The following is a 26,083-nucleotide window of genomic DNA, read 5'->3' on the forward strand; positions in this document are numbered from 1 at the left end:
GTCCCAGTCTATCCTGGCTCTCCTTATATCTCAAACTGTCAAGTCCCGGTAGCATCCTAGTAGGCAGTTTGGCCCTTCGAGCCTTCTCCGCCATTCATTTTGATCATGGCTGATCATCAAATTCAATTTCCTGATCCCGCCTTCTCCCCCTTATCCCTTGATCCCTTTAGCCCCAAGAGCTATATCTAATTTCTTCTTGAAATCACACGTTTTGGCCTCAACTACTTTCAGTGGTAGTGAATTCCACACATTTGCCACCCTCTGGGTGAAGAAATTTCTCCTCGCCTCAGTCCTAAAAGGTTTACCCATTATCCTCAAACTGTGACCCCTCATTCTGGACTCCCCCACCATTGGGAACATTCTTTCTGAATCTACCCTGCCTAACCCTGTTAGAATTTTATAAGTTTCTATGTGATACCTATCTTTGCCACCTATCCCTTCACAGCTAAAAGGTATCATGAGATAAGGAGAAATTTTGCTAACAGCAAACGATGTGTTTGTTTTTATTGAAAAGTCAAGGCCGACAAGGACTCATTCTGTTTATTATTTATTTTAATGGTCGAAGGAGAGTCACAGGTGGACAGGGTGGTGAAGAAGGCATTCGGCATGCTTAGTTTCATTGGTCAGAACATTGAATACAGGAGTTGGGACATCTTGTTGAAGTTGTACGAGACATTGGTAAGGCCACACTTGGAATACTGTGTACAGTTCTGGTCACCCTATTAGAGAAAGGATATTATTAAATTAGAAAGAGTGCAGAAGAAATTTACTAGGATGCCACCGGGACTTGATAGTTTGAGTTATAAGGATAGGTTGGATTTTTTTCTGTGGAGCGTAGGATGCTTAGGGGTGATCTCATAGAGGTCTATAAAATAATAAGGAGCATAGATCAGCTAGATAGTCAATAACTCTTCCCAAAGGTAGGGGAGTCTAAAACACGAGGGCATAGGTTTAAGGTGAGAGGGGAGAGATACAAACGGGTCCAGAGGGGCAATTTTTTCACACAGAAGGTGGTGAATGTCTGGAACAAGCTGCCAGAGGTAGTAGTAGAGGCGGGTACAATTTTGTCTTTTAAAAAGCGTTAGACAGTTATATGGGTAAGATGGGTATAGAGGGATATGGGCCAAATGTGGGCAATTGGGACTAGCTTCAGACAAGTTGGGCCAAAGGGCCTGTGTCCATGCTGTAAACCTCTATGATTCAATCATAATTATGACTTTTGTACTGAGGTGAAAGTTCATGACTGACTTGATCCATATATTACCATGTTGGATATAACATAAAACAAGAAGCATTATTGGCCACCTGACCCCAAGCATTTCCCATTGCCGAGCCCTGACTGGTCAGTTAGCTCCGATGGCAAATTGGCTAGTGCGTGGCTCAGAATAATGCCAACAACGCAGGGTTTGAATTCTGTTCCAGCTGAGGCAGGCTAGGGGCCTACCTCCTCATTGTCCTTGAGGGTGGAAGGCAATGGAAAGCAACCACAGACAAATAAAACTGCCAAGAAAACAGCTCTGGCTAAAACACTGGCCGACATTAGCGGCACGGTGGCGCAATAGTCAGCACTGCTGTCGCACAGCACCAGGGACCAGGGTTCGATTCCCAGCTTGGGTCACTATCTGTGTGGAGTCTGCACGTGTCAAGGGTCATCTAGACTCGAAACATTGGCTCTATCCTCTCTCCACAGATGCTGTCAGATCTGCTGAGATTTTCCAGCATTTTCTGTTTTTGTTTCCGATTCCAGCATCTGTGGTACTTTGGTTTAATCTCACTGTTCTCTTGCGGTACTTGTGTCCATTAAGTGCAGATACCCAGCTCATCCCTGGCAGCGGAATTATTTTTATTTATGTACAACAGGTGAGGATGCAAGACTTCGGTTTGATTAGTGAGGGAAATGAAGGGTTCAGAGAAATAGATAGGTAGCCTCATTTGAAATATTCTGAAACAACTTGTGCCTTTTTCTTTAATGCATATTTCATGATTTTCCTGTGGGAAAACTTGGTGTCCCAAAGGAATAAAAAGTTTTTTACTCCAAGTACTATGAATAATTAAAACAGCTATGCGGCAATAGTGCACAGCTGAGCAACAGTTAGTCTAGAACCTTCAAAGCTGCTTTTGTAGCCAGACCAAACAACGCTTGACATTTAAACAGAAAGAACGAACTGGGATTTGTGGTCACCTAGTGCCAGGATCAAACATACCCAGGCCAGAGATAGCCAGGACTTCTGAGGAACATACGTTAGCGATCCCAGCACAGAGCTTCACTCAACCAGAGAGCAGGCTGAACAACCTGACTGGAGGGCCAGTGGGTGGGGCTCAGGGAAATCCTGAGTGTTTGGTGATCTTGATGGACAATGAAGATGGCTGTGAGTGGGGCACACTGACCTTCACACATTGTCAACAATCAGGTGCGCCGACTGCTTGATCTCTCTTCCCATCAAGCAGCACACCTGGCTGGGAGCAGAAAATTCAACTGCACAGTTCAAATATTCACCACACTACCATGCTTGAACCCTAAACGATGTTGTCTACTCCCTCAGAGTAAAATGTTCCATTTCTTGTTGTGGCAGAGTGGCACAGAGGTTAGCACTGCCACCTCACAGCTCCAGGGAACCGGATTTGATTCTGACATTGAATGTTTGTCTGTGTGGAGTTTGTACTTTCTCCTCAGCACTAGGGTGGCACTAGTGGTTAGCACTGCTGCCTCACAGTGCCAGGGACCCGGGTTCAATTCCAGCCTTGGGTCACTATCTGTGCGTAGTCTGCATGTTCTTCCTGTGACTGCATGGGTTTCCTCTGGGTGCTCTGGTTTCCTCCCACAGTCCAAAAGACATGCTGGTTAGATGCATTGGCCATGCTAAATTTTCCTTCAGTGCTCCCAAATAGGTGCCAGAGTGTGGCGACTAGGGGATTTTCACAGTAACTTCATTGCAGTGTGGATGTAAGCCTACTTGTGACTAATAAATAAACTTTAACTTTAACTGTACTTCTTGTCTGCATGGGTTTTTTCCCGCACTCCCAAAGATGTGCAGGTTAGGTTGATTGGTCGTGGTAAATTGCCTCTTAATGACAGGGGGATTATTTATTTATTTATTAGTGTCACAAGTAGGCTTACATTAACGCTGCAATGAAGTTACTGTGAAAATCCCCGAGTCACCACACTCTAGCGCCTGTTTGGGTACACTGAGGGAGAGTTTAGCATGGCCAATGTACCTTACCAGCATGTCTTTCAGACTGTGGGAGGAAACCGGAGCACCCGGAGGAAACCCACACAGACATGGGGAGAATGTGCAGACTCCTCACAGACAGTGACCCAAGACGCGAATTGAACCTGGGTCCTTGGCGCTGTGAGGCAGCAGTGCTAACCACTGTGCTACTGTTCCTCAGGGTGAATACATGGGGTTACGGGGATAAGGCCTGGGTGGGATAGATGTCGGTGCAGGTGCGATGGCCTCCTTCTGCACCATAGGGATTCTATGATCACCTCTTAAATTATGGGTAGTTTACACCTTCACTTACCAGGAGTTGTTTGGTTCATTCTTCACTCATTCTTAGCATGTAGGAATCTTTGACAAGGTAGGAATTGATTGCCATGCCCTGCAAAGATGGTAATGGTCTGTGCTCTTGAATGTAAGGACTATGATACAACGAAATGGCTTGCTTAGACTGTTAGGCAGTGTGCACATTTGGTGTGGGATTGAAATCACATATTAGGCAAGAGTGGAAGGGTGGAAGGTTTTTTTCTTGAGTGAACCAGTTGGATTTTATACAATAATTAACACCTTTTGATCACTTTTACTGATATCAACTTTTAAAGTTTATTTATTAGTGTCACAAGTAAGGCTTACATAAACACTGCAATGAAGTTACTGTGAAATTCCCCTAGTCACCACACTCCGGTGCCTGTTCGGGTCTTTCGGACTGTGGGAGGAAACTGGAGCACCCGGAGGAAACCCACACAGACAGAGGGAGAACATACAGACTCCACACAGACAATGACCCAAGCTGGGAATCGAATCCGGGTCCCTGGCGCTGTGAGGCAGCAGTGCTAACCACTGTGCTACTGTGCTGCCTCAGTTTATTTAATTTCCAGATTTACTTTCAGAATGGCATTGAAATTCTCAAACTACCATTTGGGGGATTTGAACTCAAATTCACTGGGGTATTAGTCCAGGCCCTTAACGTTATCTGTCCAGTAACATAGTGGTGATACAACCATTGTCAATGGTATGTTGATTGTGTTGTTAAGATACACAGATCAAAGGCATTGTTTATTGAAGTATTTAGAGTACTTATAACTAGAGACTGCTGGAGAGTAGACAATAGCCTCGTAGTATTATCGCTAGACTATTAATCCAGAAACTCAGCTAATTTTGTGGGGACCCGGGTTCAAAGCCCACCGTGGCAGCTGGTAGAATTTGAATTGAATAAAAAATATCTGGAATTAAGAATCTATCGATGACCTTGAAACCATTGTCGACTTTCGGAAAAATCTAACGTGCTTTAGGGAAAGAAATCTGCCGTCCTTACCTGGTCTGGCCTACATGTGATTCCAGAGTCACAGCAATGTGGTTGACTCTCAAATGCCCTCGGGCAACGAGGGATGGGCAACAAATGCTGGCCAGCTAGCGATGCCCATGTCTCATAAATGAATATAAAAAAACCCACTGGGTTTGTAGGTAGGAATCAGATATATGTAATGCTGCATTCTGTGAACAAGCCTATTATCGAAAAAAAAATATTTGTGTCGAGTTTCAGAATTCACCAACTGGCTTGGGATCAGACTAGCAACAATAACCTTGTGTCAAATCAAAATAGCTTGCCTTTATTCACAAACTGTAAGGTGTAGAAAGAGAATGTGGGTAATGAAAGTTGCTTGTCACTACCATTCCATCGGTCATTACCATTCCATTGGTAATGACAGGCAACTGTGAAATGTGAGTGGCCTAACCCAATGGTACTGTGCTACCTTGTCAAATGGAAGGTTTGCATATTTTCTGGACTGCAAGTTGCAATAATAAAAAGAAGCACAAACAAGACTCTGGGACAACACAAGAGACAGACCTTGAAGGCGAGTTCTCCAATCAGTCCATTCCAGTTTCCATCAGGTTGCTGACTTCCAAACTTGTGATCAGGAGCCACATAGATTTCATATTTGAAGCCCAGATAATTCGACAAGGCATCCAGGACATCGATTGAGAATCCATAGTATTTCTTTGTTCTTCCGAGGACGTTTTCAGACACCATAACAAAAGGTTCCTCCTGGAAGAGAAGAGATTTTGGCAGGGCCAGGCATTTGTCAGTGACATTTGGAACAATTCTGACTCACGAGGTTTGAAGAATTCTGAGGATTATTTCTGCTGTGAGTAATGAGGAGTTGTCTGCCTCTAATACATTCCCTTTAAATGCCACTCCTGTTGGGAGTGTTGAATCACCAGCCTTGCGAAGCACATCTAGTCATTGTGATATAGTGATGCAGTTACTTGCCAGGTGCTCCCTGTGGGAAACTCTGTTTGAGAGGACTACCACAGCGAGAGGGCTACCACAGTGTAGTCCCAACTTAATAAACCTCTGAGTAAGGTTGTCCACGAGGATCAGACAATCAGTGAATCTATCCTATTGCATTGATAGTCTTGGAAATGTTCTGGTAATCAACTGCATGATAATACTGAATGAACTAATAGTAATGAGATCACAATAAGTTAGCAATACAACAGAATCCATAGCTACTGATCCTAAAAGTAAAAGATCAAAAACTGAACACCATAATTCCTAATAAAGAAAATCATCACTCCCTCAATCCGGCACTGGGATTTCTTACTCAAGTCTCTAGGTCTTCCCTTCCAGAAATAGCACAAGTTTGGTTCCTGCTTTAAGCTCAGTTCCATCTCTCATAGAATCTACAGTGCAGAAAGAGGCCATTTGGTCCATCAAGCCTTCACCGACAACAATCCCATCCAGATCCCCTCCCCGTGACCCCTCATATTTACAATCCTAATCCTGCTGACACTAAGGGGCAATTTATCATGGCCAATCAATCGAACCTGCACATCTTTGGACTGAATGAGAAACCAGAGCATCCGGAGGAAACCTACACAGACACAGGGAGAACGTGCAGACTCCACTCAGACAGTCACCCGAGGCTGGAATTGAACCCGGGTGGCTGGCACTGTGAGGCAGCAGTGCTAACCACTGTGTCACTGTGCCACTCTCATTGGGCTTAGTCCTCCAAGGATGGCATGAAAGATCAAGCAGGATTGCCCACATACCATCACCACTCAGTGATCACTGGTGGAAAGTGTGTGTGTACACCTTAGGTGAAAGTGAAGACAGATCTTGGTTTGACAGGGGTGCCTCTCATTGTAGAAAGCTTGACAATACTATCATCGCCTGGTCTTACACATGAACATGGACCTTGAGCATAAGCCACTGTTAGCAGCCAGTATCCATGGAGCCAACCCCATGTTCTGATGAAAGATCGTCGATTTGAAATGTTAATCCTTTTCACTGCCTGACCTGTTGAGTATTCCCAGCAATTTTTATTTCAGATTTCCAGCATCCACAGTATTTTGATTCTGAACTAATTTCTAACATTTTTACTTATCCTCGGGATATGAACTTTGCTGGCAGATTTGGCATTTACTGCCCATCTTTAGTTGCCCTTTAGGTGGTGAGGGTGGGTCTTCTTTTAGAACTGCTGTGGTTTGAAGTATTGATAGGATTATGGAGCGCGATTTTCCCAGCCCGCTCTGCTGCTCTGGTAGCACAACGGGCCGGGAAATGTTAGCGGGGGATCAAAAACGGGAATCGCGACCGGCATTCGGTGGACATGGTAAGCTGGGGTTCAGCGTGAGGCTGATTACAAAATGGAAATACAGATTTCCATGTATTCAGCCAGCCTGGGAAATCGGCACGTGCGCAATGGCGCCCTCAGCAGTCCGATGCCAGCTCTTTGGCCGGTTTGGGCCCACCGCACCCCCACTGGTGTAAATCCCCTGACAACCTCAATGATTCACGGAGTGCTGTAAACTCATTTCACTCAGCTCACCCAAAAAATGGGTGGGAAAAACATTCATTTTTCCACCCGTTGGGCAGTTAGTTTTTTTTTGGATAATCATGCCCATGGTGTCTCCACCGTTTTTAGCCATTGACATGTTAACGTCCAGTGCATGAAGCCAAGGCAATTAGGATTCATTTTTGCTTCCAACCTTTCCTTATTCATTGGTTTGTCTTTATTTGGCTTTTGTAGGGTGAGAGATTTAGGGAGGGTAGTTTTTTTCTTAACCGTTGCATTCTAGTCGGTGGACCGATCTTAAATCAGCTCCTGAAGATATGTTGGTGTTATCAACTTAAGACATTGGGGAATTAATGGGAGCTTTGCTGGGGCAACCTCTGCTAGTTCACACTGTTGACAATCAGGCCTATTTAGATGACCAGGGTGCAGTGTCACCTTGCAAAATTTCCCAATGCCCCCATTGCAATGCAGAAAATTAACCTCGTGCATGGGTGGAGGCTCCATGAGGGAGGCTCATGAAGGCAGAAGTTTGAACACTCCATGCAACAGAGAGACTTTATTGCGGGGATCTCCATAATCACTTTCGTGATACTTTGCTAAGGGTTCTCGGAATACTTTAGCTTACTTGTGCCGTGACACATTTGTCACACTGCCATCAACAACTCTTCCTTAGGGAATGAATAAACTTATTAAATGCTACAGTTGTCTCGCTGCCAATTGATGCTGGCAAGTGTTTCAGATTGCATTTAGCCCAATCAGTCTCCACGGACCAACTGTGAATTTTCAAACTGTCAGTGTGCTGGAGGATCACTAGTTTGACCATCGTTAGTCTAGTTTGATTGATTATTAATAGCTGCTCTGGAAAACTCACTCAACTCCCTCCAGTTTATTTAGTTTTCCTCTGACCATGACCTCCCATTTTTTTCTTCCGAATGGCTGCTCTCATTCTCCGCTGACCCGATAAGCAAGAGAACGGTTTAGATCACGACATCTCACTCTCCACTGCTGCCCAATCAGGAGCATATGACAGAAACCTGTCCCTCGCTCCCAGATAGGATAACCTCAACTCCAAACTGTCCCTCACTCCTAGATAGGGTAACCTCAGTTCCATATAAATAAAAGCAAATTACTGCGGATGCTGGAATCTGAAACCGAAAGAGAAAATTCTGGAAAATTTCAGCAGGTCTGGCGGCATCTCTAAGGAGAGAAAAGAGCTGACGTTTCAAGTCCAGATGACCCTTTGTCTTTACAAAGGGTCATCTGGACTCAGCTCTTTTCTCTCCTTAGAGATGCTGCCAGACCTGCTGAGATTTTCCAGCATTTTCTCTTTAACCTCAGTTCCAACCTGTTGGTGGGTAGGGGGGGCGGAGGGGAGTGGATTTATTGGTGACTATCTTATATTTATGGCCCCTTGCTCTGGACTTCCTTATAAGTGGGCACATCTTCTCTGTGGCTACCCTATCAAACTGCTCCATAATTTTAAAGATCTCAAATAGGCCAATCCTCAGATTTCCCTGGAGAAAAGAGCCCCAGCTGGTTCAGTCTTACCCTCTTGTGAATAAACCCAACAGGGTTGGATTAAGTGCAGAGAGGGCACCCAAATTCTATGAAGCCACCTTAGAGATGTTGGTAAATGGTGGCAAGTCGAGTGGTCAATCCTATTCCAGCGAGCCCTCCCACCCAAACCTTTCACACCCCCAGAGAGCAGACACCCCTCCAGACAATGCCAGGAGCAGCAAAGGAAAGTGATGACAGAGTTATAACACCCAGTGACTATAACGCGGGTGTATAATTTCTGAAACAGTAAATGTAACCAGGCCATGCCGACCTTAGTATAAACACTTTGGCAATCTTTAATTGAAATGGGCAGCATCCCATTATAAAAGGAAGAAATGAAGTTACAGATAACACAATCGCACACTGCAAACCTCTTGCTGGAGTTAGTGCTCTGAGCTCAAATAATTGACAACATGCTCACAGTGCGCCTCAGTGAATAATGACCATGTTCTCAGGTTAAGTGTATGCATCCCACTAAATAAGCTTATCTGCTTCACGGACACGTTTCTGACAGATGAAACTGGTTTTGAAGACTGATAACCCATGTTCATTGCAGGGGATTGATTTGCCATCCTTAGCACTGATTCCTGACCTCGATAAACCCGCAACGATATTGACCACAAGTGGAAATTCACCTCTTAATGTCGGTTTCTTCCTTTGTGAGTATTGAGAGTGAGGTAAGCTAATGATGTGGAGTGTAAGTCTTTCAATTTCATGCTCCGATTGTGAGCATTAAGCTCGGGTCGGTTATACTATAGCCATAATAGCCATAGCCGGGGTGGCACGGTGGCACAGTGGTTAGCACAGCTGTCTCACAGCTCCAGGGACCCATGTTCAATTCTGGTCTCGGGTCACTGTGTGGAGTTTGCACGTTCTCCCTGTGTCTGTGTGAGTTTCCTCCGGGTGCTCCGTTTCCTCCCACTAAGGGGCAATTTTGCATGGCCAGTCAAACCCCACACAGACAGTGACCCAACCCAGGAATTGAACCTGGACCTCTGGCGCTGTGAGGCAGCAGTGCTAACCACTGTGCCACCCTAAATAGTGGAGTACTCTTGTACTCAATACCACTATTGCTAATACCTAAGATCCAATATGCTTTATTAACTGCCCTCTCAACATGCCCTGCCATCTTCAATGATTTATATACATATACATTGAGGTCCCTTTGTTCCTGCACCTCTTTTAGAGTTTCTCCCTTTCGTTTATACTGTGTCCCCTCATTCTTCCTGCCGAAACGAATCACCTCACACTTCTCCGCATTGAACTTCCTCCTGTAATTAAGAATCTACTGCTGACCATGAAACCATTATCGTAAAAACCCATCTGGTTCACTAATGTCCTCTAGGGAAAGAAATCTGTCATCCTTACCTGGTCTCCAGAGCCACAGCAATGTGGTTGACTGTCAACTGCCCTTGGGTAACTAGAATTGTAAATCATAGAATCCTACAGTGCAGAAGGAGGTCATTCGGCCCATCAAATCTACACCGACAACAATCCTACCCAGGCCCTATCCCCATAACCCCTTGCATTTACCATAACTAGTCCTCCTGACACGAAAGGGCAATTTAGCAAGGCCAATCCACCTAATCCGCACACCTCTCAGACTGTGGGAGGAAACCGGAGGAAACCGACACAGACACGGGGAGAACGTGCAAACACCACGCAGACAGTGACCCAAGCCGGGAATCGAGTCCAAGTCCCTGGCGCTACAAGGGAGCAGTGCTAACCACTGTGCCACCGTGTCACTCTGACTAGGGATGGGCAATAAATGCTGGCCCAGTCAGCGACGCCCATGTCCCACGAATGAATGCATTTAAAAATAAATGCCTTTTCTTGCTAGCTGGGATTGTGTGGGGATTATGAATTGGATTCAATTTGAAATTGAATTGGTTTTTGGAGCAAGTATCAAGAAATCACCAAACATAAAGACTAGTTTCTCATTTCACCGCAATAGTGTGAGGGGATATCATCCCCAGGGACCTTGTTGGAGCAATGCTTTGCTGCAAAATTATTTCCTGTGCCACACTTATTATGGCTGTCAGGTTATTGAATTGAGTCAGTAGTTTCTGTGCCAGGTGGAAAGTGTACCAACATGTCCTGTGATAGACAGACACACATCGCCTTGTTCCATCAGCACTTTCCATACTGAACTCAGGCACTTACACAAAAAAAGATGATTAATAAGTCTAAATGGACCAGCCATTTCTTTGATAGACAGAGAAACCTTATTGAAACAAAGCAATTTATGCTCAGAAAGCAATTTCAGTTCGAGGTGGTTAAGTGCAAAACACTCCACCGAACAACAGCTACAAGTGGAATTTATAAAAAAGCTCCTTGTACTTTCCTTTTGCTGCATATAGCAGACACAGCAAGCCTTCCTTCCTTGTGTTTCTAATGGGAATGCGGACTCTGCTTGACTGTATTACTGGAGGTTTCATTACATGGCCTCCTGCCCTGACCACTCCATCGGGCCCCATATCTAAGGAAGGATGCGCTGGCTTTGGATAAGGTCCAGAGGAGCTTCACAAGAATGATACCTGGAATGAAGAGCTTGTCATATGAGGAACGGTTGAGGACTCTGGGTCTGAATTCGTTGGAGTTTAGAAGGATGAGGGGGGATCTTATTGCAACTTACAGGATACTGCGAGGCCTGGATAGAATGGATGTGGGGAGGATGTTTCCACTAGTAGGAAAAACTAGAACCAGAGGGCACAAACTCAGACTAAAGGGACGATCCTTTAAAACAGACATGAGGAGGAATTTCTTCAGCCACAGAGTGGTGAATCTGTGGGCTGCGGACGCCAGGTCATTGAGTGTCTTTGAGACAGAGATAGATAGGTTCTTGATTAATAAGGGGATCAGGGGTTATGGGGAAAAGGCAGGAGAATGGGGATGTGAAAAATATCAGCCATGATTGAATGATGGAGCAGACTCGATGGGCCTAATGGTCTAATTCTGCTCCTATGTCTTATGGTCTTATGGACTTATGGTCTTATCAGGATCCTACCATTGGTCCCCAGCATGTCCATCTTCATAGTGCCTTCTCACAGTCCCAGCTCCAATTGGATATCTCTAGACTGAGGTCATGATAAGGTCATAAGTATTAGGAATAGGAGTAGGCTGGAATTATCTGGAATTAAAAGTCTTTGGGCGGGATTTTTCCGGCTGCACGCGCTCCCAAGGTCGGAAAATCCCATCTGAGGTCAACAAACCTTCGCATGGTCCGTGTCCTGCCCTCAATGATTCCCGTGGTGGGCAGGACGTGAAAATTCCACGCTTTATGCTGAATTAAAGTTCTAATGATGACCATGAAACCATTGTCGATTGTCATAAAGACCCATCTGGTTCATTAATGTTCTTTAGGGAAGGAACTCTATTGTGGCCTCTGCGCCTGACCCTCAGCAGAGATGGAAAGTAGAGCAGGACATGCTCCCATGCTGAAGGCTGCCAGTGGGAAGGTGCACTTAAAATTACAAGATGTTGGAAATCACCTGTCAAGTAGTGAAAGCTACTCTCTCTGAGAGAAGTGCTTTGAACAGCAGTTTATCACCTGACCATGGCTGGAGCTCTTCAGTATAATTGATCAAAGCCTTCCCAGCTTGTCAGTTTCACTGATGAAGTTGTTCCTGCCATGCACTCAGCTTGGTAACCCTGGTAAGTAACTGACCATTCTGGGTTTGGTGTTAAAGTAGCTCATTACTGGCTTCTTAGTTACTTACCCAACTGATCCAAAGGAATTCCTCACTCTCCTTCGATCCTGCTCTGGGGAAAGCCAGCAGAGTGTGGGATCACATCAGGATCTCTGGCTCTGAAGCCATTTTCTGGGACTTTCCCACCCCTCTCGCTCTCTGCGGCCTGGAAAATTTCACCCCTAGAATCTGACCTAAAAACAATGGGCTGCAACTCAAATTCTAAATGAGATATACGCATTCTGTCTCTCATTATAACAGAGAAGAGGAATATAATTTACGAAATGGTTAACTCCACCATGTTGGGTAACAGGACGAACAAGGCCTGATTTACAAATATCAAAAAGAGAGAATCCAGATGATTAATCATTGTGACTCCTTAAAAACTCCCAAATTAATTGACCATCGGTAGAGGGAGATCCGAATTAAACTTGTCACACTGTGATCAGTCTTTTCTTAACCAGCCAATAAGCCATTAGTGTAATAAAGCAGCACTTTTGGAAACAAATGAGGCAGAGGAACAAAAAAATATGCCCTTACCGGCAGTGTTACAACCCGCAGCATCACTCCACGCATGTTGTTTTCCAGTTTTTTATCAGTTAGAGATCCATTTAACCCAGAGTCGGGGTTCCAGGTAGCAAGCTGTGAGGGGTGAAAGGTCAGGTTATTATGAGGTTATTCAATCAGAACACTGCCCCTGTAATACATATTGAATCTCTCTGTATCACCCCTTACACAGCCATACAGACATTCACACACAGGACTATTGATGCACTATCAATTACGACGCGAAGACTTCTGAGAGTGAGGGAAAACTAATAGGCTTTTATTCACAGAGAACAGGAGCACACCCTTGTAGCTGACCTGGTCTAGACTGAGGCAAGGAGGAGGGACCATCACCTTTGTACCCCACTCTGGGTAGAAAGGGAGGGGTCTCAGGTGGAAAGGGAGGAGTCTCGGGCCAGGTGTGTCCAGGCACATACATGTAGTAACAGTGGTTCACCGCAACTATAGAATCCGTACAGTGCAGAAAGAGGCCATCTGGCCCATTGACTCTGCATCGACTCTCCAAAAGAGCACCCGACCCAGACCTTCCCCATCGCCCAATCCCCATAACCCCGTGCATTTACCGTGGCAAATCTGTCTGGAACACGCTGCCAAGGGTGATGGTGCAGGCAGATACGATAGGGGCATTTAAGGGACTTTTAGATAAGCACATGAATGTGCAAGGAATAGAGGGATATGAACCAAGGGCAGGCAGAAGGGATTAGTTTAATTTGGCATCACGTTCAACACAACATTGTGGGCTGAAGGGCCTGTTCCTGTGCTGTATTGTTCTATGTTCTAGGTTCTAATCCACCTAACCTACATGTCTTTGGACGCTAAGGGGCAATTTAGCATGGTCAATTCACATAACATATGTACTTACAAGTCCTAAGTTTCTTTGGAATATAAAGAAAATTATGGGATGTGGGCATCACTGGGCCAGCATTCGTTGCCCATTCCAAATTGCCTTTCACCTCCAGAGGGCATTTAAGAGTCAACCACATTGCTGTGGCTCTGGAGTCACATGTTGGCCAGACCAGGCAAGGACGGCAGATTTCCTTTCCTAAAGTAATTAGTGAACCAGATGGGGTTCTATGACAATCGGCAATAGTTCCATGGTCATCATTAGACTTTTAAGCCCACATTTGTAATAAATTAAAATTTTACCATCTGCCATGGTGTGATTTGAACACAGGTTCCCAGAGCATACCCCTGGGTTTCTGGAGTACGAGTGTAATGACAATGCCGCTATGCCACTGCCTCCCTCGTTATTGCTGAATAAGTTGCTTGATGTGAAATGGTCCAGTTTGTCTTCGACCATCATAGTCACTCACACAATGATGATGGAGTTGTTGACTATTCATTGCAATCAATCAACCTATGAGTCTACAACAGACCCAGACATGAGGTGAAGAAACCTGCAGCGATGAAGATCTTTGTGACCCATATTTCCAAGGTCACGTTTCCTCCCAGGCCATGTCACATTCATCACATGCCACGTTTCAAATTACTCATGTAGCTCATCACAATATGCTCTTTCCGGGATGAAATCGATTTAGTTTGCCTCTTGATTTAATCAGTATTCTTTCCACATCTCCCTGGGGAGCTTGTTCCATGAATTGGTCATTTGCTCACTTTCCCCAGATTCATTTTATCCTCTGGTTGAACTGTTCTGGACAAGGTGAAGTGACTCATCATGGCCCACATTATTTAGTATCTTTACAATCCTACCGAACAGCAATCATGTCACCTCTCAATCTTCTCCTTTCCATTGAAAACATGCCCAATTTATACAATCGCTCCTCATTACTGAATCTCTCCATCCCTTCAATCTCCTATTCCTGTAACTGGCAGAATACCAAAGGAAAACGTACAGAAATATTGCCTCGCAGATACTCAGATATTGGAAGTGGAACAGGTCACTTAGTTTGTCAAATGCACCCTTTGTGACATTCACCACACGTGTCCGGATTATTTTAATGATTTTTTTTGGGAGGTCTTGCGGTGCAGTGGTAGCATAAACTCTGGATCATTAACTGTGTTCAAGCCCCGTTTCAGGAATCAATGCCCCTGGAAAAGGCACTGTAAATCCTTCCAATATGCCAGGTGGCAAAGAGCGGAAGGCTTTCCTGGTCAGCCATACCCTGCAGAATGCAACGGTAAGCCACTGCAGTACATTGCCAATCGTAACAATGGACCAATCCAATGAAAGTCCATGGTTGTCAATGGCCTCCGAGGGAATGTTGCTTGAAGGAGGATTCTTCTTTCAGTTGTGACATTTGTTTGAAATAAGGTTGGCAGTTTATGATTAATGAGGTCCATTTCCACTGCTTTCGCTTGATGGAGTGTTAGTGGCATCATAATGGCATTGGGAGCTCACCGCCAGTGAGGTGGCTTCCTCCATTTTGAAGGGGGCTACTGCTATTACCAAAGTGCCTGTATGTTTCCAGTTCACCTTCCAATGTGAGAATCGCAGTGCTCTGATGAAAATAGATTGCAGGTTGCCATTTCAGATGTGAAATGTTCAAATTGTGAACATTTCTGTTCACAATTTGAACAGAAATTCAAATTGTGAGTGCTCTAGGTAGACCTAAGTCCAATGGAACTGAAGAGGCCTGGCCAAAAAACTGTCCAATTATTTAAGCACCCTTTATCAATTAAACATTTAAGATCCTGCGGGGACTTGACAAGGTGAATGCTAAGAGGATGTTTCCCCTTGTTGGAGAGACTTGAACTAGGGGGTACAGTTTAAAAATAAGAGGTCTTCCATTTAAGATGGAGCTAAGGAGAATTTCTTTCTTCCTGAGGGTCGTGAGTCTTTGGAATTCTCTTCCCCAGAGAGCAGTGGAATATTCTCAAGGCTGAGTTGGATAGATTCTTGAACAACAAGAGGGTCAAAGGTTATTGGGGGTTGTTGGAATGTGGAGTTAGAGCCACAGTTAGATCAGCCACGATCTTATTGAATGGTGGAGCAGGCTCAAGAGGCTGAATGGCCTACTCCTGCTCCTACGTTGGATGTTCATGTTGTTATAAAGCAGAGATTGATTCCCCCTCAGAGAACTAACACCGAAACAGCCAAAGAGGAGTACCTCACCCTATAATCTGTTAAAGGTGTGTGTGAAGTGGTGTGAGCTGCTCTTCAGCAACTTCTAGTGGTTAAATAAAAATAAATCCCTGACACTTTCCCTAAAATCAACACCTAACAATTTATTTATCTAACTAACAATGAGCAAATTAACTAAGCTATTAACAAACAGGGTGAATCCCTTCTAATTATTAACTATTCCCGAATAAAACAAGATTCTAATGGTATGCTGTTCAAATAAATACAATTCCCACTCATTAACATAATGGAATTTAGTCACTGTAAATTACAACCAGGTTTTGTGTCCATCGGAATGTTCTGGGCCTCCCCTGTTGATTCATCTGTATGGAACTTCTTTCGTCTTTGGTACCTTAGCTATCTAGATGGTGCTCTCTCATAGATGAGGCTATGCGAGCCAGCGATTCTATCTCTCTCGAGAGAAAGTTGAGAGCTGAGAGTTGTGAGCTGTTAGCTCTGGCAGGTGGCAGTTGCTCAACTCTCTTTGTCCCACTGCCCCTTGCTTTTATACCCGTGATGACATATCAATATTTCCCATAATAGGATTGGTCCTAGGTTGTCAAAACCATCAGACTTAAACTTAATAGGTTTTTGGTATCTAAGTGCCTGATTGCAACTGATTAGCTAAATTCAAAAGCCTGTTGTCTTGGTAAAAACGGCTGTTTGGCCTTTTGAAACAAATGTTTCAGTTTGGGCTCTCTGTGTACTTGCATTTTCCTTTAACTCTCTAACCACAGAAAATACACCACCTTTTGAAGGGACCATACAATGCTCCCCCCCCCCCCCCTCCACCCTGAGCAATTTACAATTTTACCATTCTTACAAACACCAAATTCTAACTTCCTACCTCCCAATTGACAATGACTCTATCCAACTTCGCAACAATATGTTCAGATGTAAAAGAATCTGGACTCCATGTTTCATAAAGGCACCCAACCATCCTTTTCCCTATCCCCAGTGCAACGTAACCTTGCTAGTTGCTACCCTAGCCCAGTTTCGCTGTCAGGCACCCTGGTTCTTGCTTTTCAGATTTAAATGAAGCCAGGGCTTGAACATTGCAAGGTGGAGGATTCCAAGGTGATGGAGGCATGGGAGCAGTGACGTGCTGCACCATCAGTCCCCAAAATATCAATATTCCCCCTGAATTTCAGCCCCTTCATCAATGGACTTTTCTTCATTTGGAACTGGATTCAGATTTCAATTACATAAAATTACATCAGATAAACAGCATGGGAAAAATTGCCATTCAACCCAACTTGTTCACATAACACATGAGTCTCTTCCTGCCCTCCCTAATTTAATTCTATCAGTATAACTCCCCTATTCCCTTTCTCATTCATTGATTATCTATACCCTTAATATGTCTATGTTATTCACCTCAACACTGTCTTTTTGATTTGATTTGATTTGTCACACGTACTAACATACAGTGAAAAGTCTCTTGTGCGCTATACAGACAAAGCATACCGTTCATCGAGAAGAAAAGGAGAAAGTACAGAATGTAATGTTGCAGCCACTTGTATCATTTCCAAAAGCATGAACGTGGAATCCATGCTTTCCAGGAGTCAATCCAGTGATGCTTCCTTTCAGAGTTACAGGTCCATCAACAGCTTGCTTGAACTGGATGGTGCCGGTCACCTCCCCGGTTCCCTTCAATACGCACATCTTGCTTCCTATTCGGCCGCTGCCTGACAGTCATAGCTAGGGTGTAGAGAAAGATCAACTTACGGCAAGGTAGGTCCATTCGAAAGTCTGGTGGCAGCAGGGAAGAAGCTGTTCTTGAGTCGGTTGATATGTGAGCTCAGACTTTTGTATCTATTTCCCGATGGAAGGTGGTGGAAGAGAGAATGTCAGGGGTGCATGGGATCCTTAATTATGTTGTCTGCTTTTCCGAGACAATGGTAGTGTGTTCCACATTCCCATCAAACTTGGCATGAAAATGCTCCTTCTGAATTCCCAATTGACTTCTTGGTGTCCACCTCATGTTGATGGCCTCCAGTTGTTGTCTTTCTCGCACATGGAAACACTCCTTCCATGTTTATTCTACCAAAACCTGATGGCCCAGGGATTCATGTAGCATCTGCAGCAAATGCCTGGGTTGCTGCGTGAAACCAAGTTCATGGATGTTTCAGCACCACACACTAATCTGTTGCCCACCCGCACCTCATCTTATTATTTTGATGGAGTTTCATTGAGGAACAACATGTGTTGGAGAGGGTTTTCATTAAGTCCTGTTGTACTGAGACATCTCCTCAATAGTTATTGCTCAATAAATACTGCTCAATAACTCAATAACTACTCCAAAGCCAGATGTCAGGGAACACGGGCAGCTGGGTGGCATAGTGGACTGCTGCCTTACAGCGCCAGGGACCCGGGTTCGATTCCTGGCTTGGGTCATTGTCTGTGTGGCGTTTGCACATTCTCCCTGTGTCTCCGGGTGCTCTGGTTTCCTCCCACAGTCTAAATTGGCTATGCTAAATTCTCCCTCAGTGTACCCGAACAGGCACCAGAGTGTGGCAACGAGGGGAATTTCACAGTAACTTCATCGCAGTGTGAATGTAAGCCTACTTGTGACTAATAAATAAACTTTACTTTTTATTCTGTCTACTTGCTCCACACTTCAAACATTGACTGCCCACTGGGCGGATCCCAACAGCTCACGCCACACCCAAAGTCACATGATCCATTCCCTTAAAGGGGCTACACCCTGACATACATGACAGTTTTATTTTCTCTAGGTTTTCAGCTCACACTGACGGGGAGAGAGAGTTTAATGACATGGCTGGATACTGTGATTGATCAAAGGATTGCTTTATCACAAAGCTCCATGTAATGAGCTGCTAAATCTTCTATCAGACTTAAGTGCCAAGTCGCAGATCTATCTCATTTGTAATGCTGAACTTGTGTAAAGGTTTCTTAATTTGAAACAACTTTTCCTGATATCACTTTTCTGACAACTGCAGGGGAAACTTTTAAGTACCTTGTAACATTTGTATTGTTATGAAATTAAAAAGATCAAAGCAGTACCTTTGCCAGAAGTGTTTTCGGTTTAAGATTCATTCACAACTAATAACTCTGGATCAGATTGTTTCAGACTATTGAAAGTGTATGTGAACAATGCTTCAATAAGATAAAGTGTTAGACATAGTTTAACATTAGGTGCAAGGAGAGGCGATGGCCTAATGGTATTATCACAATACTATTAATCCAGAAACTCAGCTAATGTTCTGGGCACCTGGGTTCGAATCCCACCACAGCTAATAATAGAATTTGAATTCAATAAAAAATATCTGGAACTAAGGATCTACTGATGACCATGAAATGATTGTTGGAAAATCCCATCATGTTCCCTTTCGGGAAGGAAATCTGCCATCCTTACCTGGTCTGGCCTACATGTGACTCCAGAGCCACAGCAATGTGTTTGACTCTGAACTGCCCTCAGGCAACTACAGATGGGCAATAAATGATGGCCAGCCAGTGATGCCCATGTCCCACGAATTAATAAAAAAAATAATTTTCCTTGCCAGCTCGGACTGTGTGGGGATCATGAATTGGATTCAATTTGAATTTGAATGGTTTTTGGAGCAAGCAAGGTGATGGATTAAAGGCTTGCCCGTTCCACTCTGAGCATTGGCTTTGTAACTTTAAGAACGGAAAAGGCAACGGCTTCCTTCAATAAGCAATGTCAGCGGTGGCTCGATAAATAGCTTGGCAACAAGTCAAAGGTGATCAGTTCAAATTTCACTTTAAAGCATTCAGTGCATGATCCAGGTTGATACTCCCATTGTACTACTGAGGGAATGCTGCACTGTTAGTGGTATTTCTTCTGAATGAGACATTGAACCAAGGGCATGTCTCCCCTCTCAAGCAGGTGTTAAAAGATCCCCTAGCATTATTTTAATTTAATTTGATTTGATTTGATTTATTATTGTCACATATATTAGTATACAGTGAAAAGTATTGTTTCTTGCATGCTTTACAGTCAAAGTAAGAAGTCTCACAACACTAGGTTAAAGTCCAATAAGTTTATTTGGTAGCACGAGCTTTCGGAGCGTTGCCCTTCGTCAGGTGAGCACTCCAAAAGGGGCAGCTCTCCGAAAGCTTGTCCTACCAAATAAACCTGTTGGACTTTAACCTGGTGTTGTGAGGTTTCTTACTGAGTCAACTCCAGTCCAATGCCGGCATCTCCACATCGTGGCTATACAGATAAAGCATGCCCTACATAGTGAAGGAAACAAGGGTCTACATGGAGGGACCAGACAGGTTGTTGGTGATCTGGATGCCTAAAAACATGAAGCTCTTGACCATTTCTACTTTGCCCCCATTGATGTAGACAAGGGCATTTTCTCCACTATGCTTCCTGAAGTCGATTTCAAAGGACAAAGTTTCTTCCTGGTGCACTGGCCAATATTTATCCCTCAACATTGATCACATCAGAAGATTATCTGACCACTTGTCTCATTGCTGTTTGAGAGTTTTCTGTGTAGAATTTGGCTGCCATGTTTCCTACATTACTACAGAAACTGCACTTCAAAAGAACTGTATCGACAAAGTGCTTTGGGATGCCCTCAGTTAGTGATGCCCGATGTAATGGGGCAATGGAAAGAAAAGGCAGGCCTTGGGTGACTGTCTGTGTAGAGTTTGTACGTTCTCCCCTTGTCTGCGTGGGTTTCCTCCGGATGCTCTGGTTTTCTCCCGCAGTCCAAAGATGTCAAGTTAGGCGGATTGGCCATGCTAAATTGCCCCTTAGTGTCCCAAGGTTAGATGGATTAGCCATGGTAAATGTGTGAGGTTACAGGTATAAGGCGGGGGAAAGGGCCTGGGTAAGATATTCTGTCTAGAGAGTTGGTGCAGACTTGATGGTCCGAATGGCCACTTCTGCACTGTAAGAATTCTATGATTCTATGGTTATACTATTATTAAATTTGCAAACTTGACAGTAAATGATACAAGAGCAATGTATTGAAAAAAAATCAAAGCAGCCATGAAATGCTTCTGAATGTTGATCAGGCCTCAAAGGGAGAACTGATTCATATTTTGTTTCAGTTGTCCTTCCCTCATTTTATAGCCCTGTGACGGGGCTAATGCTGAGATGAGTCTATGGCTGGAGGCGTTTCACTGGTGACCGCTCATTGTGATTGTGATAATAGATTGTGAGCACTGGCAGGTTATTCGATGGCCTAATGGTATTATCACAATAATATTGTGAAAATATCATGAGGCCGTCGCCTCCCCTTGCACCTGATGTTGGACTATGTCTAACACTTTATCTTAGTCAATCTGTTATTGAAGCATTGTTCACATCCCTCTACAATAATCTGAAACAATTTGATCCAGAGTTATTTAGTTGTGAATGAATCTTAAGTCTAAAACACAGCCATGGTGGGCAATATCCTCATTCTCTTCGGCTCTCCAGCAATATAGCATTCGGAAGAAGAAATCTGCAGGATGGAGAACCCACAGCAGCATCTCAACTGCTGCTCTGACTGAATCAGAGAATTGGAATAACACATCGCAGATAGTGACCATTTAGCCCATTACACCTGCATTATCTCTTTGAAAGAGCTATCCAATTGGGAGAGATTTGATTTGATTTATTATTGTCACATGTATTAACATACAGTGAAAAGTATTGTTTCTTGCACCCTATACAGACAAAGCATACCATTCATAGGGAAGGAAATGAAAGAATGCAGAATGTAGTGTTACAGTCATAGGTAGGGTGTAGAGAAAGGTCAACTTAATGACTTAATGTAAGGTAAGTCCACTCAAAGGTCTGACAGAAGCAGGGAAGAAGCTGTTCTTGAGTCGGTTGGTACGTGACCTCAGGCTTTTGTATCTTTTTCCCGATGGAAGAAGATGGAAGAGGGAATGTCCAGGGTGTGTGGGATTCTTAATTATGCTGGCTGCTTTGCCAAGGCAGTGGGAAGTGTAGACGGAGTCAAAGGATGGGAGTCTGGTTTGCGTGATGGATTGGGCTACATTCACGACCTTTTGTAATTCCTTGCGGTCTTGGGCAGAGCAGGAGCCATACCAAACTGTGATACAAGCGATGGTGGTTGAGTGGTAATGCCACTGGATCAGTAAGCCTGAGGACCAGGTTAATGCTGTGGGGGACAGTGGGTTCAAATCTCACCATGGCAACTGGTGAAATGTAAAATCATTTCATGAATCTGGAATATAAAGCATTCCCCGTAATGATGACCATGACACAGTGGCACAGTGGATAGCACTGCTGCCCCACAGTGCCACGGATTCGGGTTTGATTCCCAGCTTGGGTCACTGTCTGTGCGGAATTTGCATGTTCTCCCCATGTCTGCGTGGGTTTCCTCCGGGTGCTCCGGTTTCCTCCCATAGTCCAAAGATGTGCGGGTTAGGTGGATTGGCCATGCTAAATTGCCCCTTATTGTCAGGGGGACTAGCTAGGGTAAATGAACGCAGTTATGGGCATAGGGCCTGTGTGAGATTGTGGTCGGTGCAGGCTTGATGGGCCGAATGGCCTCCTTCTGCACTGTTGGATTCTATGATTCTATGAATTGTCATAAAATTTCATCTGGCTCTTCAGAGCAGGAAATCCAAATCTATCACCACTTCCATCTGGGAGGACAAGGGCAGCAGATACATGGGAACACCACCAACTGCAAGTTCCCTTCCAAACCATTCACCATCCTGAGTTGGAAATATATCACCCTTCCTTCTCAGTCGCTGGGTCAAAATCCTGGAATTCTCTCCCTAACGGTATTGTGCATCAACCCACAGCACATGGGCAGCAAAGTTTCAAGAAAGCAGCTCACCACCACCTTGTCAAGGACAATTAGGGATGGGCAATAAATGTTGGCCAGCCAGCGACGCCCATGTCCCACGAATGAATTTTAAAAATCTGCTGTCCTTACCCAGTCTAGCCTACATGTGTCCCTAGGTCCACAGCAACTGCCCTTTGAAATGACCCAGCAAGCCACTCAATTCAAGGGCAAATAGGGATGGGCAACAAATGCTGGCCTTGTTGATGACACCCACATCCCACGAAAGAACAAAGGAAAGTCCCACTCCCTCGCTCTCCCCCAGAGGAAAGTTTCCAACTTCAAGTGCTTATCCAAATCCCTTCTGAAAGTTGAGGCGAACTAACTCAAGACGGTCTGGAGATGGAACTCGATCTCTTCCTACTGTGCACAGATTGGTAACATACCAGATGGTGCATTTATCAACTAAACCTACGGGGCATCTAATTCTGGGATTACACGTGGTTAGACACATATGACATTCTCACTAATAGCATTTGCTTGTGACACCCTCCAGCCAGGTACTGCTGGGAGGTCTATAGCATTGGCAGAGCCAAGAGATTACACGATAATGAAGAAGTAAGACTCACCAAATGTACTTATAACTTTTTATAACTCTAAACATTAAAGACTGAAAAGGCGGGATAAACCTCACATGCAATTATTCAACTGTTTTTCTTCCTTAACCTACTTTTTTAACCTACCACTTTGCCACATGTGTTGTTCCTCCTGGCTAAACAAAAACAATAATAACTTGCATTGGTGTAGCGCCTTTTATGTGATAAGTTCCACATGTGCTTCAGTTTAGTTTAAGTTTATTTATTAGTGTCACAAGTGGGCTTACACCAATGAAGTTACTGTGAAAATCCCCTAGTCGCCACACTCCAATGCCTGTTCGGTTACACTGAGGGAGAATTTAGCACAGCCAATGCACCTAACCAGCATGTCTTTCGGACTGTGGGAGGAAACCGGAGCACCCGGAGGAAACCCACGCAGACACAGGGGGAACGTGCTGACTCTGCGCAGACAGTGACCCAAACTTGGAATTGAACCCAAGGTCCCTGGCGCTGTGAGGCAGCAGTGCTAACCCACTGTGCCACCCAGGAGCCACTTCAGAAAAAAAATAACACCAAGCATATAAGAAGGTACAATAGGACAAATGACCAAAATATTAGCCATGAAGTTAGTTTCTAAGGAGTGCCTTAATGGAGAAAAGCGATATTGACAGGCTGAAATTTAGAAAAGGGAAACTGAAGCTTGTGGTCTGTAGGCAGCTAAAGTCGCGGCCATAGATTGTGGGACAAGTAAGGAAATCAGGTTGGCAGAAGAGTCCATCATTGAAAGTCTGCAACGCGCCCAGAGGCTTATAGAACTGGAGGTGGTCATAGAGATAGGGACAGGATAGGCTCTCGGGGGATTAGACCATGAGGGCAAGAACTTAATTCTTGCATGGGATGCCAGTGTAAGTCAGCGGGCAGAGTGAGTGATGGGACTTGTGTGCCAGTGTTTTGGATAAACTGAAGGTCATGGTCTTGAGGGCTCAAGATGACAGGTCTGAAGAGAGAGCATTAGAAATAGACTGACCCGCAAACTGTATACACCAGGAGAACTTCTGGTGGTGGTAACAGATCAAAGGATGCGCATCTTAATCTATAGTTCAGCTTTCTCAGTTTAAAAGCATTGTTAGCAATTGGTTTGGAATAACGCTATGATTTGTCAATATGATCTAAAGTCAATCGCAGTGAGAAATTAAAATAATTAATTTAACGTAAGGACAATGTCTTCTAACCGCAACGTCAGTACATGTTGAATATTGACTAAAATGGAGCAAAAACACAGCTTATTATAGAATCCCTACAGTGCAGAAGAAGGCCATTCGGCCCATCGAGTCTGCACTGACCACAATCCCATCCAGGCCCTATCCCCATACATTTACCCTAGCTAGGCCCCCTGACACTGAGGGGCATTTTTAGCATGGTCAATACACCTAATCCACACATCTTTGCAGTGTGGGAGGAAACCGGAGCACCCGGAGGAAACCCAGGCAGACACGGGGAGAACGTGCAAACTCCACACAGACAGTGACCTGAGGCCGGGAATCGAACCTGGGTCCCTGGCACTGTGATGCAGCAGTGCTGACCACTGTGCTACCATGCCGCCGAAAGGAAGAATATTAATGATTGTGATAGGGAGAATAAACACTAAAAATTAATTATATTTGCTGCATGGTGTTGTGCAACTTGACTTGTATCACTGAACGGTAACTCAAGGCTATTTTGACTATGGTGTGGTCTCCTCATGCCCCACCAAATATCCCTCGCCAAAATGATTTATGCTTAAAGCCCATTCGACTCGCCCATTCACCTTCATATTAAATACGTCCTGCGCTTACTTCTGCATTGAGGGGTTTACAGTGCTAAAGGGACACAGGTAATCCGTACGCTTTTTAAATCAGACACCAGTCTGCTGAACCCTCAGAGCTTCCATTATGCCACTGACTCTCAATGTGCCAGCAATGTTTAATGTGGAAATGCATAAGTCCCTACCAGGGTAGGGACCTGAGCAATCCAGTCAGTCCCACTCTCCCATTCCATTACTGGAGCCCTGCAAGTTTATTTCCCTAGAGTCCTGATCCAATTTCTTTTGGAAATCATTGATTGTCTCCGCTTCCACCACTCTTGCAGGTAGTGAGTTCCAGCTCATTAACACATGTTGTGTAAAAGAAAAAGTCTTCCTCTTATTTCCTGCGTCCTTAAACCTGAGCCCTCCAGTCCTTGAAACATCAACTGATAGGAACAGCTTCTTCTTTGTCATAATCTTGTACACCTGGTTCAGATGGTCTCTTCAACTTCCTTTGAATATCAGACTTGTGATTGGAGGCAAATTGGACAACAAGGAAGGATATAGTTGCTTTGAATGCATGTACACCAATGTCAAAATGTAGTTAAAGCCCGTCAGGAACAGGCAGAGCTGTCAGACCATGTCTGAATAGAAAGTTAAACAGTAGAGATCAAGGATGTGTGTGGGTTGCCTGCGTTTCAAACAAAATTCAATCATTGCTCGTTAAATAGCTGCACTGAACTGTTACTTTCAAATGATACTTTTATCATCGATGCTACTCCTACATTATCATCCTACACAAGACTATTTGCCTCCCAATCCTGGGCACAGTGCTGAGTCGCGATATGTTCAATGTGACTCAAACAAATAAACTCCCTGGATAATTACAGTTCATACAGACATGACTATGAAGCTCTGTATGCATACTAATTAAGGGGAAATAACTAGACTACAATAAAGTTCTCCAAGGAGGCAACAAATTATTGGAAGGTGATGACTTGAATCCTGGAAATCAGAGCCACGTTTCATGCAGCGATAGATCGTACACGGA

The 26,083-nt window shown here is 44.3% G+C and overlaps 1 protein-coding gene across 1 annotated transcript in view; it reads right to left on the reverse strand.

The window, feature by feature from the left end:
• The window catches only part of grid2 (glutamate receptor, ionotropic, delta 2), an 858,176-nt gene that overhangs the window by 190,943 nt on the left and 641,150 nt on the right, over positions 1 to 26,083 (reverse strand). Inside the window, exons 9-10 of the mRNA XM_078225205.1 lie at positions 12,805 to 12,906; positions 5,068 to 5,265 (exon numbers count right to left, since the gene is read on the reverse strand). Coding sequence (XP_078081331.1) covers positions 5,068 to 5,265; positions 12,805 to 12,906 — 300 coding nt within the window. The remainder of the gene's footprint in view (positions 1 to 5,067; positions 5,266 to 12,804; positions 12,907 to 26,083) is intronic.

The sequence above is a fragment of the Mustelus asterias genome, chromosome 1, assembly GCF_964213995.1.
Source record: "Mustelus asterias chromosome 1, sMusAst1.hap1.1, whole genome shotgun sequence".
Taxonomy (NCBI): Eukaryota; Metazoa; Chordata; class Chondrichthyes; order Carcharhiniformes; family Triakidae; genus Mustelus; species Mustelus asterias.